This window comes from Camarhynchus parvulus, chromosome 2, assembly GCF_901933205.1.
Source record: "Camarhynchus parvulus chromosome 2, STF_HiC, whole genome shotgun sequence".
NCBI classification, from domain to species: Eukaryota; Metazoa; Chordata; class Aves; order Passeriformes; family Thraupidae; genus Camarhynchus; species Camarhynchus parvulus.
The window spans coordinates 112,025,013-112,044,588 of NC_044572.1; the positions used below are offsets into that span (position 1 = coordinate 112,025,013).

Here is a 19,576-nt window from a genome sequence, read left to right on the forward strand (position 1 = left end):
TCTTCTCAACTGCATTAAAGTTGTCACTGAAACTAAGAAACTTTTTACCAAGACAAAAAATATATCACTATTCATTTTGTGTGAGGTGCTCCACATAACTATTCTCCTGTTGCCAACCACTGGAATAATCTTTAGAGATATGAAAAATGCTTAATAAATTTAAATGTAAATTTTGTAAAGAAAATGAGATCAGTTTTTAATACAGAAACAATCTGTAAAAATAAAACATAACTACTGAAGGCATTGTGTCAGTGTCTTGAGCATGCAGCTGGTTTTTACTGCATGCACATTGGTATTTAACTGACCATGTTACAGTGAGCAACTTTTCCCTATCGAAACAACACAGAAATAATCAAATTGCACTTCTGACCAACTTGCAAGTAAATATATGCAATATGCAAGAAAGAGGCAGTACTCAATAAAAAGTAACCTGAACTGTGGGAAAAAGATTTCTTTTATTAATTCCTCAGCAGTTTGGACATCAAATATAAGCACAAAACAGAAGAGTGGCAAGATGCTTTTAAAAATTATAGTGTTAATTTTCTACTTGAGTTAACATCATTTCCAAAGTTACTTTTCTCATTTCAAGCTGAGGCAGACTGAGGACACTGAAAATAAGGCAGCGCATTAAGGCATGGTCCAAAGTAACCTGATTGCTTTTGTTTTGTAAATCCTGCAAACGTACACATCCAAAAGGTGCCTTACACTACAGCTTTGAAAGAAGCTCTGAACATGCTGAAGAAGCAAGCACACCTCTCAAAACTTACCTTGAAACTCTGAGACAAAGGCTCTGAAGAGTACATCATCACTAATACAGCATTTTTACTGCCTTTTGAAGAAACTATTTCATATTTTACATCAAGCTTTCCCTCTGACATATTTTCCTTTGGTGTGCAAATCCAGTAACAATCTACTTACCACAGCAAGCTGTGTTCGTGATGCTACTGTATGAAACACTGCAGGCATCATAAGAGATTCTTCTACTTTCAATTCCATCTCATTCTCTGCTGAAAATGTGGTTTTGGGGATAGCTGGTGGACGTTCACACAAGATCATTTCTTTGTTGAATAAAAAAATTGGGTTGGTGTCCTACACTCAAAAAAGAAACAAAACCAAACACTGAGTAAAGGTAACTTCCTGTTTAATTATCAATTATTTCCTCATGTGAGTAACGCGTCTTGAGAACAAGTTAAAATCTACACTTAGAAGCTGAATACATAAACACCTGTTTCTCAAATGAAAGAAATCCAGCAAACTATGGAAGAAAAATTAAAAATTAAGGCATGGTCCATAATTAGTCTTTTTCTTCCCCTAGAAATGAAAGTTTAAACTAAGAATGCAGCATGCACTTACTGTTCCAGCACTGTAACTACACACTCTTCTGTCTGGTGCCATACACTCTCCTCCACTGACAACCAGTACTTGGTGCTGAATGGCAATCTTATACTTTGTTTGAATTGCATATTTCAGATCAGCCACACTGAAAAAAAATGGGAAGAGAAGTTGATGCTATCAGATTACTTATGTCTCCAATTTTACATATTTCTGGAAGAGACACAGGTGACTTGTCTGTGTCTAAGCAGAAGATTTTTTAAAAAAGTATTTTTATTCTGCACAATGACATATTTCTAAATTTTGTAAGTGCTGTGATGTGTTGCATTCTGGATATCCAATTAATACACTATCAGCTAAAGGAAAACAGTCTCTGCATTGCTGATATGCCACCAGCAATATTTTTTCCCAGATCTGTTAGCATGCTGAAATTCTGGATTAAGTCACACCAAGCATTTAGGATAGCAACTGTAAAAGTCATATTGTGTTCCTTGAATTTATACTGTATGACCAAACAGCTGACTTGCTAAGGCCCTAGAAGTCAAGACTATCAACACTTCATTATTCACAACACAACAACAATTCCACCTAATAAACTGACTGATTTACTCTACATAAAGCACTTAACAATAACAGTAAATTCAACAATCAATATGTATACAACAAATTAACATAAATATCACAGATTTTAACAGAGAAACAGTGTATCAATAGACCATTTCTGGTCTTCATTCACCAGCCTTATTTAATTCTAGCTGATGACATCTTAACATTACTCCATATTTTAGACAGTTCTAGACTTTGTCATTAAGACACTTGTAAACAAGAACTCACTAATCTGATACAGTCACTGACCCCAGCTAACATAACACACTCTGGCAGCATCTGTGCAAAGGTATCAAAAAGATTCAGAGTACAAAGTGAATAATATATGCATCAACAGTTTTGATGTAACTAGCAGGAAGAATAACAGTGTTACTGTTACTTGAAAAAGATCATAAAGATCTGTTATTTAAAACATGATTCAGCATGACATCACAAATGCATTACAAGCCTCTCATGAGTGCAAGCTTGTACTTGCTAGCTGTGTTATGGTAACCATTCACCTAGCACCTCCCTGGGCTTTAGGAAGATAACTTGGCCAGTCCATGTATAAGGAGACAGGCGAAGAACCCAATAAAGTAAATCTTACTAGAAAATGCAAGTCTATACATGTAGATATACAGAATAAACAGTTACACTGTTCAACTGAAGAGTCTGATTTTGCATGGTTCAGTTGTTGGAAAGCTTTCTCAAAGAACAATTCAACTGAGCAAAAAGCGGGCCCATAGCAAACTATTAAGAGCCTGGCATGGCAGCTTAGATGCTGCACCTCACTTACCATGATTTAAAAATGTAATGTCTAAATGTATCAGATCAGACAGTTTACAGGGGGGTGGGCACATCCGTAAATGACCCAGCAGAAACAGAATGGCTGAAACACTATTTCATGCTCAGTAATAGCCTGACTGTCAGTTGGCTTTAGAGAACAGCACACAAAAATAGTCTGGACAGTCTTTTTTCAGTCATGAAAATTACAAACAGGAATCCAGGAAAAAGGAAACAATGAATTATAAAAAAAAAATCCATGGCAGAAAACTTTCTTACCCAATGACTTGCAACACATTCATCACCAACAAACTATGAAGACAGCAGATGAGCTTGGCCCTTGCTACCCCCAAGGTCTTGCACATGAGAACAATGAAAAAGGATATAATACAAACCTCTCTAAGAAGTACCTATACATTTACAAGATGCTTTTAGCATGCAGTGAAAAAAAATAGAAACAGTAAATTTGTTGGGACTTAACCATGATCCTCTAATACGGATCATGCTCCAGGCAGATGGGCATTCAGAAGTTCATGGTTTACATATAAAATCATGTAAAATAGTCTGGAGCCTTACAACTTAGCACAAAACCAACTTTTACCCATCTAGCCAGGAGACAAAAACCTTCATGCCAATTCTTTAGCATCCAGAAACATTCCAGAGCACACATTTTCTTCAGGATGAATGTACTGACAAGAGACAGAACAACCTCTAGAACTCCCTCTATGATGCAAGACAGTAAAAAATAAGCCTTTACTAGAGAAATCCCACATAAAAATACTATTCAAAAAAAGAAAGGGAACAAAAGATCAGAAGTCATTCTGACCGTTTTTTCAAAAATCACCAAACACACCACACTCAGTGAGGAGCAGGTTAGCCCCTGCCACTATCCCAGAAAGTAACTTCTCTACTCTTTCACACACACAATCACCTGGCAAGGCAATGAAAATGCTAATCATAAAAAAAAAATTAAGGAAAAAACACACCAAAATTCACTCAAATACCAGAAAACCTAGAGGAAAACTACAATGACATACTAAAAAACCCCTTAATCTTCATCTGTCAAATATTTAGTATATAAAAGTATACACACTTTTTAATTTAAAACAAACAATACACAATTAATTTACTCTCTTACTTTTGTACAGCAAGTTCAGTATCAAATGTAAGGGTAGTTCCAGTGTTGACCAAAAATACATATAGCTTCATGATGATTTCTTTAGGTCTCTGAAGTTTGTAACTTCCACTGCTAAAATCATTTAGAAACTGAAACAAAAATGTCAAGTGTTAGTTTCACAGGAGTTATGAAAAAGACAAAGATATGTTTTCAAAAACACTCTTTCAAATATATAGTGTGTGAATACATCAGTGCTCACATTCCACAGCTCTTTATTCATTACCAAAGACAGAGATGTTGTTCCTCTTGCCAGAAACATGGGCAAGGTAACATATACACACACATATGCATATACAGACAGTTAGGAGAACACATAAGAATATACACTGAGAAGAATAAAAGAAACTAAATTAGAAAAATACAAGAAAATATGACTTCCAAATGCAGAAGCCATCATCCCAGATCATTACCTGGCTTTTCTCAATTATGAAATACCTTTCAAAACCCCAGATAGTAATTTCCAGACATCTTTTTTAGATTTTACAAACAGCAACACAATCTGGTAACTCCTCAACTTACAGCTACTAAGTCTGTCTGCTAACTGCTATCCCTATCCATACTTTTTCCCTCAGAAATGGAAGCATTGGCAAAAAAAACAGGAAAGAAAAAAGGCAAAATTCCTTTTTGTATTTCTCTACAGTAAGTAACAGCTTTAAAAAAACTTTTCTTCTATTATCAGCATTAGCTAAATCTGCTAAATCTAAATTAGCTAATCTGTAGCTTTCTTTGTTACTGATAGCAAACATGAAGTATTCAAGCAAGAAGGTCAACACATATCTTCAGTCCTGTGCCCTACAAGAACCCGGATAACTCTATGCATGCGTTTTTCCAGTGTATGTGACAGACAAAAAACTTTAACCTGCCTCATAAAGCACTGAGCTTTAATCTGAGATTCTGTTACTGAAGTACTTCACACTCCTGAGCCTTTTTCTCTTCTCCTTAGGAGCTAGGAAGCTTATAAGTAATTTCCACCACGCTACCAAAGCTGCTGCAGAAATACAAGCACTGCAGTCACTAATGACCTGAGATTTTTATGTGGAAGGAATTACAGAAAGTTAAGCTGTAAGTTTTAGCCCGTAAGCAATATTTTTATATCATTAAATGACTTTTTGGATTAAATTACTACACAGGTAATATAAGTCATCCCTTTTCCTTGAAATATTAATAGGACACACAGCTATCCATGCAGTTAATCATATTACTCAAAAATTAGTCTGAATGTGCATTTATCTCTTTGTCTAGACATAAAAAAATTGACAAACCACAGAGAAAAATAACAAACGTGCCATTAATATGAGGAGGGGGGAGAGTTTTATCAGAATATTTATTCCAGAAAGTCATAAGAGTTTGCTTACCAGAGAGCAGCTATCCTCATGCTTTTCAAGCTTTAACTATAGACCTAGTTAAAATATGTATTTTTACAAAAAGGTTTCAGAAACAGAAGCACATAAAATAAAAAAAGGACCAGTTAAATAATTTGATCTGAAGAGAGTTTTGTTGTCTTTACACCTGAACTCTACTGTACTCAGTGGCACCAGCTTCATTTTGAGTCAGAAAAAGAATATACTCTATAAACTAAGCTATTAGACAGGTAAAAACTGCTGAACACCAAGAATAAGGTAAAAGTTCTTTATTTTATTTATAAATTCTTTGGACTATGTTTCAGAATTGATCAGTCTCATGCACACTCTTCTTTTCCCAAAGGGTATTCGTGACTGTGATCCAGGTAGAATTAGAAACAAGGATTAAATAATACAGTGTTCCAAGCACAGACCACATGACCAAAAAAAAAAAGTAACTCTTTTCCATCTGAGCATAGTAAAAAGGGAAAGGCTTGTATAGTACCTAGTTTTCACATGAACATTACTACCCAAGCTAAAGCAATATTTAAGAGAGAATGTGTCCAAGACACACACAAAGCAGAATTTTAATCAAGCATTTACCCATCCATACCACAACACTACACCTAACTAAAACACAGAAAAAAGAAACATTATTAAAATCAACATTATTTATGACAGCATCTGCCATATATCAGGAGTCTCTAACATTTTAACTTCTGACAAAGAAAGAATTACCTTCAGGCATTATACAGAGCTATCGCCTTCTTCAAATTCAAGCACACATTCACTTTACTTGATTTTTGGCAACAGAGTAGCATGGCTGTTCAAAGCCAGAGAAGAAGATCTGCAAAGAAAAGATGCAGAATGCAATCATTACTAAAATGTCAGGATTTTATGATCATAATTGCATTTAATACAGAAATCAGTGTATGTTAATGCCCGACGAATAATTATGTGGTAGTTGTTTGGGGTTTTGTTAATTAACAATGCTCTCCCAGTTCCAAGTCTGCCTAGATCTGTTACATGTCTGAATACTTCTGCTCATCATTTTTGTTTAAAATAACTGTTAATCATAATTTTGAGTATTTACAAGGAGAGAAATTTAGTTCACTATGAAGAACTGCTTGCTTTTTCATTAACTGAAATTATTTTTCAGCACTCGTGCAGAATGCTGGTATAGTGATGCTGAGAGCAATAGAAAAAATCTTAAAAATGCAATTTATCTAAGAAAATCCAGCATTAAAAGGTATACGTGCTACAGCTGCTGAATGAACAGTCTTATCCAGTAGCTGCCTCCCACAGATTCCTTCAGGAATTAGTATCACCTTCCTTACCTGACAAGTTACCTATTTTGCTAAGCCATTCACCTACTTTCAAAGCATTTGTTAGATTTATTGATTCTATTTTTTTAAATAAACTGAAGATGTTATCACTCCCAGATTGTCACTACATCTTGGCCAGGGGCTTCCTCTCCCAGAACTGCTTCTTAAACTACAATATGAGCCAGAGCAGCAAAGGTGACCTTTTTTAGGCTACCCTAGTTCATTTTAACTGTGTTCAGTTAAGTAGCAGTGCCAAAGGAAAAGGAGCCTTGGCAAAGAACATGTGGATGACCTGTTGGGCTCAAGGCAGTGAAGCAAGTGCACAAATTCCAGACTGCAAACAAACATTATTTCTATCATGTTAATGCCCTAGCAAGCTTTCTGAGAAGATGATCAGGCACGATAAAGGGTGATAATCCATTACTAAAAATAGGCTTGCTGAACCCTGAAAGCCATTAGAACATGTAAATGATTTTATACAACCTGTGCTACTACAGATAAATCAAAAACAGTCCACCCTACATCCTAAAACCTTAATAAATGAAAAAATGAATTTACTGTCATGGAACAGAAGAATTATCTTCCTCCCTTTTGTCCACTCCCTCATCAAACCCATGCAAAATGCACATATGACATTTTATCAGAAGCAAAGGTACAATAAAAGGGAAATAGCCAGTGTGCTTAAGTGCTACCATTTAAAAAAAAAAAACTGTAATTGAACTGTCCTCCTCCTGTTTAGCTATCAGCAGTCGGTAGCTGTACTTGAGCAAAATGAATTTATGAATACTTGCCTTAGGTCAAAGTAATGCACATTAACACAAAACTGCTGAAATACTTCTGTCACAAACCAAGAGCATAATGCAATATCATCTTGCCTTGTAATTGCTTTGCAACCACTAAGACAGAAAAAACAGGTGCTGTGTCTTCACCCAACATCTCATCAAATGATGCTGGGGGAAAAGAACTACACTAACACAGACAGGACAAATTTCTATTAAATTACTCTTAAAAAAAAAAAGAAGATAGAATTCACAAAATTCCACTAAATTTACCTACTCTCAAGGCTGTTACAAACTTCAGGGAAGAGGGGAGTGATCTAAAGCAAAGTTCCAGAGAATATATGCCTTAAGCAGCAACCTCTCCTGCAGATTCACTGATGTCCAACAAACACATGCTGCAGCATGTCCTTCCTCCCTTAGCAGGAACTATGTCAACTGCCTCTCTCCAGCTGCCTGTCTTCACAGCATTGGAAGAAAATTCATTTTGAGAGCTCTACCTAGTCTTGCATCTCTGGACAACATCTGCCTGATTGTGTTCAAAGTTACAGGGGGTATGCATGAAAACCTATCACAGTTGCCTAAGTTTCCTTCCTTTCAAAGGTCAGGTTATTGCTGATTGTTACAGGCAAGGTCAGTTACATATAACAAATCAGCCTTTAAGTTTGTTCCCAATATTCCAGAATATTGTCATCATCCAGCAGTAACTCAAGTTCTTAATATAATCTTGGAGTGAAAGTCACACCATCAAGCTACAACAGAATATATCCATACACATTTTGCTCTTCTGTTTGTTTACCACAACAGCCCATTAGGAGAGTATCTGGCTTTATTAATTCATTTTTAGCTTTAAACTCTTAGGTAGTGTTACAAGTTTCAAGGCTTTTATAATGTTACATTGCTGAAATTATTTTCATTTGTTTTAACAGAGGTTTAACAGCTACACAATTTGACAGCTACTGAAGACAGAGCTGCTACCTATGTAATCAAAAAAAACCACAAACAACTAATCCACTCATATTATTTGTTTAAACTGTGTGACTTGCAGCATTAAATTCATGCTATCATATAAACTAGATCTTTCACACTATGGGATAGAAGGTCTGTATGACCAACTGTCATGAATTACCAATAAAACCATAAAATAGCTGAACATCTGAAATTTTCTTTAACTGCCAGATCAGCTGCCAGATCAGACAGAATATGGCAACATAAATAAAAGAAAATAAATGAGATGACAAGAATGTAAAAATGGCACGAAGTATAAAAATTTTCCATAATTAATTGAAAAATATGTATAGTGTCACATTAGGTAATAAAACACCAAAACCAGCCATGAATACATTGTGCTGGTTCTAACGTATTTCACTGCTCTACACTCCACATTGCAATGCAATTACTGCAATCTTTTCTTGTATAATACAAACTCTTCAACAACCAACTGCTTTTGAAATCAGTGTTGATCAATACTTTCAACATGTGCTGTTTACAAGCATTCAGATGTATCTCAGTTCGGAACTTGCTCATTGTTACATCTCTAAAAGGAAATTAATGTCTGCTTACATTCTTTTTGTAATTACAGCACAGGCATCACAGGTTTCACGCCACCCTACATATAATCCTATGGCTACATTAACCATCCATTTCTGCCCTTAAATGCAGAATCCCTACTTCTAATTACCTAATGCTGACTGTTCCATTATTTTGTGGTTTTTATTGGAATTATTTCACAATTCTTTCCAACTTCACAAACTCAAACACTGAACCACGGCATTCAGAGCGAGACAAAGACAGAAATCAACATTTATGCTGTTTGGGTTTAATGGGACATTAATCAACTTCACTTTGGTCATTAAATTCCCTGTATTATCTTAATTGTTCATGGTCATGCTTCCGACATCTCATTTCCCATACTTCCTTTATAATCTGGATTACAAATTAAACTTCAGCAAACAGAGACACTGATAAATTTTTCTTTAACACCTAAAATTTAAACTGAACTATGCCAAAGTAATGGCTTTCCTTTAAACCCAGTGGTGTAAAATTCCATCCACAACAGCAACACACAAGCAGTACATGGTATCTTGCTTTTTGTTCCCAGGGAAGAGCAGGGAAGTGTGGCTCCACATCTGTATGCTAAGTGTTGTACTCATCTGCTTCATCTGCCAGGTGAGACAGAACCAAGAGCCCCAAATTCTTTTCCCCTGGTGTGTATCTCCAGGTCAAAATGGGCTCAAGCCTGAAAGCAGACAGAACTAGCTGAATTACCTGATCAAGGCAAGACTGTTCACTCAGTGCCTGCATTTCCACACTGCTACTAGACATTCACATACTTCTGTGTGATCACCATCTGTGTGCGGCTGATAAAGAAGTTTCACTTCTCTTACTGCAGAAGCACTGAAGCTACACTACAGGTAACAGTGTCTCCTACATGAGTCATAAATGTTACCCCCAATTACCAGGGTCAGGAGCCTCACAGGACGCCACCACAGAATTTCTGCCTGTTGAAAGGGCAATTCATCTGAGGCAAAGGCTGACAAGTCTGTGACATGCTTAAAAAGAGTCAAGTGCTATTCATCATTCAGTAAATATCTTATCTGGGTAACATCTCCCCTCAAGGCAAATATACCTTTATTACCTCTCAAGATGGAGCCAACTTTGGAGCACATTACCCTGTTATTAAATTGTGCTTCATTTCCATACCACAAATCTTAAGGTTTGCCTCTCAGATGCTACAGTTTCTGTGATTTCACCTTTCAGAGCAGGATTTCCTGCTTCACCTTGACTTAAGCAACTCTATAATAGACAAAGGTACAAGACCAGTGCAGAATATTCCTTACAATTCATTTTGTTTTCTTCTATAAACCTGCCTTCTACCTCCACTTCCTTTGTTTATTTCAAGTGCCCTTCTCAAAAAATGCTCTCTTACTTCAACTTGCAGACCCCAGCAGCACCGTATTTTATAGCACATAAATCAAAGGAAAAAGAAAATAGAAACTGAAGCTAAATTTAATGCAACTAACACCTTTCTTAATGTCAGTTGTAAGATCCTCTCCAGAAGTAGGCTTCAAGGACTTTTCTTCAATACTTCCATGAAACCTAATGCATCTAACCAGAAACACCTTAATTTTGCAGAACATTACTACTACCACGAAGAAGAAATAGAAAGAATAATAGAAAGTATGACCTCATTGTGAGGGCACACATTCTTTAGTAATGCTTTATGCAACAGAAATGGCTATGATTCTAAAATACAGTGCAAATGCATATAATTTTCTGGATAACCAACTGTTGAAAGGAAATATGCTTTAAAAGGCACTAAAAAAACTTAAAAGAAAAATTAAAAAAAAAAAAAAGAAACTCTAAGCTGTGTGATGAATAAGTAGTAGGGCTCCTCCTGACCCAGGAGCAGAGAATAATTTAATTCTCCTACTCCTTCAAAATAAATTTAACGAGAAGACCACATTTAATCATAAGATACATATTACTGAAGGTGGAGATCCTATCTCCCACCGCCACCTTGTATCAAGGCCTATAAACCTCATGTGCAAGCCACACTGTAGTCTTAAAAAAGGCTGTCAATCCCTGACATCTGTAAAGTTGCAGCCATCTGGAGCTCTATTTATATGTTGAGATGTGCATCAGGCACAGAGGCGGTTACTTAATTACAGCATCTCCAACAGTCACTGTGTTCTTAACAGCTCTCACACTCAGCTGCTGGTCAGCACAGCGAGCCTTTTCCACTCAACCCAAGAGCCAGGCTGCAACCCTGCACAGCAGCCAGGACACATTCCTAAACCTCTACTTCCCAATTCACTAAAGAGGAATTTCAAAAGTCAGTAATTCAGTATTTCATAGTCTAAGAGGCTTCTTCCTTCCTCCCCCTCCTTTAAGATGAATCATTTTATATATTACTAACCTAATACTTCAGTTACATATGGGCCATCATATTCAGAGTTGCTCCTACAACTCTGAATTACATGGAAGCTCCTCATTCAGCCAAGTAGGTGCTGCAATGCCTTCACAGGTCCTCAGCAACATCAAGGGTGAAAGAGCAGATCAAAAGCAAATCTGGGCAGGTAAAGAGTGCATTAAAGAGTGCTTTGAAATCGGTGTGGGCCAAAACAATGCAGCTTCTCACAAGTTCAGACAAAACTTACACTGTGAATTTTAGGAACGCAATGGTTTCAAACATGTTCATAAGACAACAAGCACATGATCAGGCACTGGGTCATGACTACATATGGATGTGATTATAAAGCTTCAAATCTGATAGTTAGCATCTATTCACACTGCTGTTTTCACTGATTTGAGGGGCTGCCAAAACACAGTCCATATAACAGACCAGACAAAAGCTCTCCTCTTCCAATAGTAAATACAATTTTACCCCATTTTTCAAAACCTCACATCTCTTACAAGATAAAAAGTGAAACTTCTGTGCCTCAAGTTAACAGGTACAAGCCAGAAAACAAACCTAGGATTTCTGACAATCTTATTGCTAGGAAACAGCCCACAGCCTGCAGAAGTATCCCTTTTCTTTCTTTCCTTTTTATTCTTTTTAATTGATGGAAACCAGTCTTTCCACAGCTGTCTGCGCCTTACTTTTGACAAAGTTAACTGAAGGTTTTGTCAGATTTTTCTTTTTTAAATGTAAAATTTTGCCATTTCAAAGCACTTGTGGAATACCAGCCTCCCTTGAATTACAGATATTAATACATTCTCTTTGCAAAGACTGGTACTCTCAGGTACACGGAGCTTCAGGTGGTTTTATTCAAGTTACTGACTGACTCCATAGTGGTGGGAAGGCTCTTCCTGTAGGTACATACTCTTGAAAGTAATTAGCATATAAAATCTTCCAGCGTTTGCAAACAATTCTGTAAGAAACAGACAACAAAAATTTCATTCTTTCTTACACCCAACTCAGACAAGTCAGCACCAGCACTTCTTCCACTAACACGCTCTCTGATCAACCAAGAACACAAACTCTGGAACACAAACAAAAAGAGCATCAGACTTATTCCCTTTCCTCAGCCAGTTCTTCTTCAGCTCCTTTCCCTGCATCAACTTTCAGTGGTGCAACTACTTGTATATCTGTAGAATAAACTGGATGACTTTGCTGTAGTAAGTTAGAAACACCATACTTCTCCAGGATACTGATAGCTCAAACTGGTTCCATGATCTGGTTCATTACGTAACTCCACAAACTACACTCAGCTAAGGCTGGAGAAAAACCAATGAATACAGAGGTTACTCAACATCAGAGCCATCATTCAAGAAGAAAAGTGAAAATTTTCAGAAGGCATCATTCATATTTCTAACTCCGTCTGCCATCCTCAGTTACTAATAGATCACTTCTTAGAACCCTAGTAAAAAAACTCAAACCAGTAACCTCTTAAAAAGCAGACTAAGATAACTTAAAAATTTGTAATTACTACAGATGCAACCAAGGACAGAGTTTCTCAAAATTTAGTCTAGGAGGCCATTTCCCCTGTTCTTTCCTCTTCAGATATAACATCCTAATGCTACAACTCTTTTTTTTTCTTGTTTTCTTTTATATGGAAAAAAGAAAAATCTTGGCCATAACTTTTTAAAATATTTAAATACAGAACATAGGACTGATTAAATGGCATTTACTTCACAGGAATGAAAACACTACAGATGGAAAAGAAAGTCAAAGATTGACAATAATGAAATGTAAGGCAAGTAAAGATCCTTGTGATTTAGTCTGACTGCCTACATAAAAGTCACAGGTTCTTCCTTAATTGCTATTCATAAGCAATCAGATTAAAAAAAAACCATTAAAGTTTTCTAGTAAAAAGGAAATCCTCTACCATCTTGGTAAACTGTTTAATTGCTTTGCAACTTTCAAACGTGTTTCAAATTTTTCTTATCCTACATTAATTATAAAATCAGTATTTGAACTTTCAAGATCTAAAGATAGAATTTATCAAATTTCTCTTTTTTAAGTTACTTATAACTCATATGTCACCTACCAGCCTCCTCATATTCATCAACCTTCTTTTATTTTCAGTGGTATCTGAAAGTAAATGACCATCAGCAAGATGCAGAGCTGATATAAGCCCAGTCTCCCTAGGTATACGTATTCAGAAATGTCTAGATTCTTCTCAGATCAATTTATAAACTCTTTCTGGATATCACACATTTACAAATCACCTTCATATCTCAACTGGCAACAGTGTGAAAGAAGATAACAGCAATGTGCTGAGAAATGAGAAAAACTGCAGGATAGTTTGCAGAATATTAAATTGCCTCTAATCTCAAGAAAGCATTTTCTAGTCTTCATCTGCCCTTCTTTACCTTCCTGGAATATAAATCATTTGTAGCTTATAACAGCTAACAAAGTGCACCAATAAATTCTTTTATGCAGTTTTACCAATATAAGAACTATATAATCACCAAAGAAACCCCAGAGAAAAACACAACTTACAGTGACTGAGGTATTACAATTATATTCCTGCCTTACTGGACCCTGGTTGTGCTGTTTAGAGCCATAATATGCATGTGAAAACGTTGTCACAATACATTTGCTTTTTGAAATGTATAGGTATTTTACCACCAAGCCTTTCATTTAAAAAGGAAAGTTTACACACTACCCCTCCCCCCTTTCATTCAGAAAGAACTGAGAATTTTGAGTCATATTTTCAAACCATTCACTGGGTGAGAATCAAGTTTCTTTCAATCAGTAGACTACACAAGTACTTGTGAAGAATATTTTTAAATAGAGAAGTCATCTTGAATTTACTAGCAGAACATTTACAACATAGCATAAGCACAGTGTATTAGAAGACAGCTTCTAGTCCTGTTACACAATATATTCTTATGTAAGAATCTTCCCTTCATCTGAATTTAATAAAAATACACAGTCTGGAGGATGGAAGAATAACTGTATAAACAAAAGCACCATTTTGTCAGTATGACCTCTTTATCCTAAGCCAACTACAATAAATAAGGGTCAAATTTTCACACTTCTGATGTACCAGCACAGCTACTTGGCCTCAACAAACTCAAAATAAAGTTCAAGATAAACCACTGACATTGAAAGTCCCTGCAACATCAGGAAAAAAAACATTATTCAAATGATAAAGAGCAAAAATTACTGCAGCTATAACTACAACACAAAAGAGCATAGCATGTTCAATCATAGAACTAAATCAAAATAGAAGTTGGGAAGTTAAAAACAGCTATCTCAAACATTCAAAAATCAGACCTCAGCAAAGTGCAATTCTTACAGAATTTATATTTTTGCTTTGCTAAGGACGGTATGATTTTTTGAATCTATGATGTAAGTAAAACTCTCCCTATAATTAGTTCTTCAATACTGCATTCTACCTCTAAAATACATATTGTTTTCAATCTGTTCAAAATGAAAACAGCATACTGGCCTGCCAAATATATCTTCAAGAAAAATAATGAAGATTGATGTATCATACAGGTACTAGTTCTACCTAATCCCTCCAAATGAAAGCAACAGGCAATCAAAACGCTGAACACATTATTTCACTATCACCACCACAGCTTTCCTACTCTCCTGAAAAAGCAAAATTTGTTTCAAAAGAGTCTTAAGAGGTAAGAAAACATGAGTTATTTCATCAAGAGCAAATACATCCATGTTCTGAAGTCAGTTGAAAAACCCTTAGAACATGACTTAGGCAGTGCTGCTCTCAAATATTCACACACCATTCTTCTCATTGATCCTATAGCATTACACAGCCAGACAGATGCAGGACACTTGGAACCCAACTAGTCAACAAAGCAGTTTCACATTTTACTTTCCATTAACAAGTAATTAACACAGGTCAGAAAGAAATTCATACAGCACTCAAACAAGCCTTTTTTGTACATATTTCTACTAACTCATAAAAACAGTCCACCACATTCTACCACAGCTTATTTTCTAGATGTACAAACTAGCAGAGCTTTACATATAGCACACTGTAAGCGTTTCACCTTGATGCGATAAAGACAGCAGGCCCAGCTGCAAAATCTCTTTCCAAAAGAAACTGTCAACATCTTGGATGGACATAAAAAGCTACACTGAGCTGTTGCTTGACCTCAGAACCCTTCTGAACCACGGACAGCAAACCTGAACAACAAAAGGAAAATACACACTTGGAGATGAACTACCTTGACAGCCCTGGTGTTTCTCCTGACCAGCTCTGTCTCAACCTATGAACATAAATGCGGTACCAATAAATTTGTTTAGATACTTCTATCGACAACTTCCAATAACTAGTATTGAAAAATTATTCATGTACTATTAACAATGTAGTTATGCTTGAATCCTATTAGAAAACACAAAATATCCACTTCCAACCCTGCCCACAAATAGAAAAAATAGAAGATATCATAGCCATGTACCAGAAAGAACTGGTATATGGCTATGATGTCTTCCAACTGGCCTTTCAACTGAACTACATTAAAAAAACTAAAATTTTAATTAAAACTAAATAAAGAGTGGATCTGCACTGTGAATTAACTCATAAATAGACAAGTGACTGTCTCAGTAACCACAGAATATTAATTAGCTCATAAAAATAATTGATAGCAATTTCTTTATCACCATTAATTGTGCTATAGGCTTTTACAACACGCAATTCATGTGAAGATCTTTCAACTTGTACACAAAAACATTAGTCTGGCAAATCAGCTAGAAAACAGACACTCTGTAATTCTTGCAATTGGATTAGTAATTTACATATTAATGGATTTTTTTTTGGTGTGTTTGGTATCACTGCATTCAATCACATCCTGCAGTATAATACAATATTATTATGTAAGCTGGAATCTTGTAATCAAGTGTTTGCTACTCAGTAATACTGATTAGCAACTTTGCACCAGAATGCCACCTATTAGTAGGCTCCTTGAAAGTAGTAAGGTATTAATTGTTTTTTCCCCTCCTCATCTTCAGAAACCGTTCATATAATGTCATTGAGCTGTGGACCAAAAATCAGGAGCACAACTTTCTTGAGCAATATTGCAAATGCAGAAAGAGACACATGACTGCTTGGGCACTATCCACATGTCTGAAGTAGCTCGCGTATCAACTGGGTACACACATTACAGTTTTTCATTTTAATTTGTTTCCCCTTTACCTCAACATGCTAATGAACCCATCCTGTGCAATTTAAGTCTCAAGACCCTCACACCACTCTTTCACAGAAAGTAACTGCTAGTTTAAAAGTAAATAAAGACTTAAGGACACATTGATAACATACAGAAAAATTCTTTCCAGTGATTCCACTGTAACTGCCACTCTTATCAAAAACAAATCAACTTGTGCTACTCCCTTATCCCCAACAAACATTCAGTCCCCTACTTAAACAAAATAACTGAATTTCAGTTTAGAAATTGTTTTCTGCCTTAGTTTCTGCAAGGCCATGTAACAGCTGTGTTCAGACAACATGCAGGGACACAGTGTTTTTTAAACAGACACCACAAAAGACCTCAAAATAACCCTTGCCCTCTTCTCCAGGCAGAGCACAAGTCTGCTGCATACACTTCTAATTATAAATATAGTAACCTGACATGGGGAGAGAGACAGCCCCTTGGACACGATCTCAGAAACTACTAACCCAAATCTGTGCTGAGCACAAGCCTAGAGCAACACAACTGCGGCTAAGATAGATTACTATGTTACAATCTACAAAAGATACAGCTACTTGTACAGAGTGGACAACAATAATGGACTTCCAATGCACAATTAAGTCTATCTTACAATCATCCATTATCCCAATAGATCCCTTTTTTCCTGCTCTAAAACTGGCATAGCTGAAGCCCCTTACTATATGTTCTTCAGCAAGTAATTTTCTTTACTAGTTTCAACACATTAAAATAAAGCCATTTTAAGTCCCTGGTAGCATTTACAGTAAGTACAAATACATCCTCTGCATACTTTCATCTCAACACTGCTAGAATATCTAAATCCTTTCTTGTTAATATTTGCTTCTTAGCACAAAAGTTTGTCTTAGACCACAAGATAAGAGTAAGGTCATTTCTTTATGTGCTTCATCTTTTAAAAATTTCCCAAGGTACTCCATACTAAATATTCTTAAAATTCACAATTGAAATACACCACAATAGTGCACATTTTCATTATCACTATTATTATGTAGTACTTCCATGATGCATGGAGATGAACTTTTTAGAAGGGTATGTATGGGAGAAGACAAGGAGCAATATTAAACAGAAAGAGTACAATTTATATTGGCTATAAGGAAGAAATTCCTTACTGTGAAGATGGTGAGACACTAGAACAGGTTGCCCAGAGAAGCTGTGGATGTCCCATGCTTGGAAGTCTTCAGGGACAGGCTGGATGGGGTTTTAAGCAACCAGGTCCAGGTGTCCCTGCCCATGGCAGGGAGGTTGGAACTAGATGATCTTTAAGGTCCCTTCCAACCCAGGCCATTCTATAATTCTCATTCTATTTATAGTGTTATTCCTCACAGTACATCTCAGCTGTATAAAATTCAACTGTCTGAAACACGTTTTTCCATCCTTGCCATTTCTCCAGCATTGCTGAGGTACCTTTTACCGTACAGTTAAACACACACCTCCAGAAGTGTAAGTCCTTCCATAAACCTAACAGCACAAACTACTTCTGACACACATATATGTGAATAAAAGGAAAAAGAACCAAACCTCAACCTCCTCATTCTTCCCCACAAAGAATTAAAGGTGAAAGCTTAAAATATGAACCACGAGAAATGGCTCATGGCCAAGACATACCATGTAATTACTTAAGACAAAAACAAATGACACAAGAGAAAAAAAAGCTATGGTCATATGAGGTCTAAACTAGCATTTCTGTGTTTCTCGGGAGCAGACATGACTTTTTATTTCACGTCTAGATGATGTTAAGTAAGAAACATGAACATTACAAAGGTCAGCTCATTTAACTCTCGCAGCATTTCTATTTCTACCTCTGGATCACTGGCAGAGGGGTGATCCAGTGAGGGGTCAGTGAGAAAGAAAAGCGAGCACTGATCCAAAGAACATCCTGAAAGTCTACTAAAGAGCCGTAAGAAAAAACCGAAGGGACAATTCATTACAGGACACATGCTTCCTCGGGAGCAGGACCAAGTAAACAACCGAGGGAGAGGCAGAACAACGTTTGTAAACACACAACGCTTCTGCACGGTGCTCGCCCGACCGCCGCCGACGGCGAGCACGGAGGCGCTGCCAGGCTGAGTCATTCCTTGTAGTAACTTCACCGCGAATCCCTCGCCCTGGCAGCGGAGCCCTGGGCAGGCAGGAGCACCCCGGCCCGCCCGGCGCTGCTCCCCTCTGACGCCGGGCAGCCACCGCCCCTCCCCAGCAGCTGCGCTGGGGTCACTCCGCCGTCCCGGGACCGGCTCCGGTCGCGGGATCCCGGTCCTCCTCGACCCCCGCTCCGCCGCCTCCCAGTTCTTTGTCGCCCACCCCACGGGCGCAGCCCGGAGCCGGGACCGCCGCCCCTCGCCAAGGCCGCTCTCCCGGTACCGGAGTCCCCGCCTTCTCCCGGGCTGGGAGGGGCTGAGCAGGGCGGCGGGGGGAGCCCGCACGTCCCCGGGCAGCGCTCGGCACTCACCCCCGGGTCCCGCGCGGGCAGCGCCGCTCATCCTGCGCCGGTGGCGGCGCGTCCCCCCCCCGCGCCGCGCGGCCGGGCCCGGCGGCTCCGCGGGGGCGCGCAGCGCCTCGGCGTGGCCCGCGGCCGAGCGGGGAGAGGCGGCGAGAGGGGAGAGGCGGCTCGGCGGGGCGGGCTGGGGGCCGCGGGGGAGCGGGGGAGCCCTGCCTGGGGCGGCCGCCGCCGCCGCCGGTGTTTGTTGTTGTCGTCAGCCGCTTCCGGCGCGAGGGCTGCCGGGAGGGGGCGGCGCGCGGGAGGGACCGCGCGGCGGAAGCGGCGGCGGCGGCGCGCGGGCCTGGGCGGGCGCAACCGGGAGGGGCCGGGGGTGGAGGGGCCCTGGAGGGCTCCGGTTCCAACCCCGCTGCCCACAGCAGTCCGGGAGTGGAAGGGCCCTGGAGAGCTCTGGTTCCAGCCCCACTGCCCACAGCAGTCCAGGAGTGGAAGGCCCCTAGAGGGCTCCGGTTCCAGCCCCACTGTCCACAGCAGTCCGGGACTGGGAGGGCCCTGGAGGGCTCCGGTTCCAGCCCCGCTGCCCACGGCAGGGACACCGTCCGCTACACCAGGTTGCTCAGAGCTCGATCCACCCCGGCCCTGAATACTTCCAGGGATATGTTCAAGATCTTCCCACCTTACCT

The 19,576-nt window shown here is 38.6% G+C and overlaps 1 protein-coding gene across 5 annotated transcripts in view; it reads right to left on the bottom strand.

The window, feature by feature from the left end:
• Positions 1-18,990, bottom strand: part of RB1CC1 (RB1 inducible coiled-coil 1) — a 69,187-nt gene extending 50,197 nt beyond the window's left edge. For 2 of the 5 annotated variants that reach the window (XM_030965932.1, XM_030965908.1), the window contains exons 1-5: positions 18,906-18,990; positions 5,956-6,064; positions 3,839-3,966; positions 1,354-1,480; positions 919-1,089 (exon numbers count right to left, since the gene is read on the bottom strand). In XM_030965932.1, coding sequence (XP_030821792.1) covers positions 919-1,089; positions 1,354-1,480; positions 3,839-3,909 — 369 coding nt within the window. In that variant the 5' untranslated portion in view covers positions 3,910-3,966; positions 5,956-6,064; positions 18,906-18,990. Of the gene's footprint in view, positions 1-918; positions 1,090-1,353; positions 1,481-3,838; positions 3,967-5,232; positions 5,277-5,955; positions 6,330-15,286; positions 15,305-18,905 lie in introns of those variants that run through there. The other 3 variants (XM_030965924.1, XM_030965916.1, XM_030965900.1) reach the window with 3 other exon arrangements.
• Between the last annotated feature and the right edge of the window lie 586 nt (positions 18,991-19,576).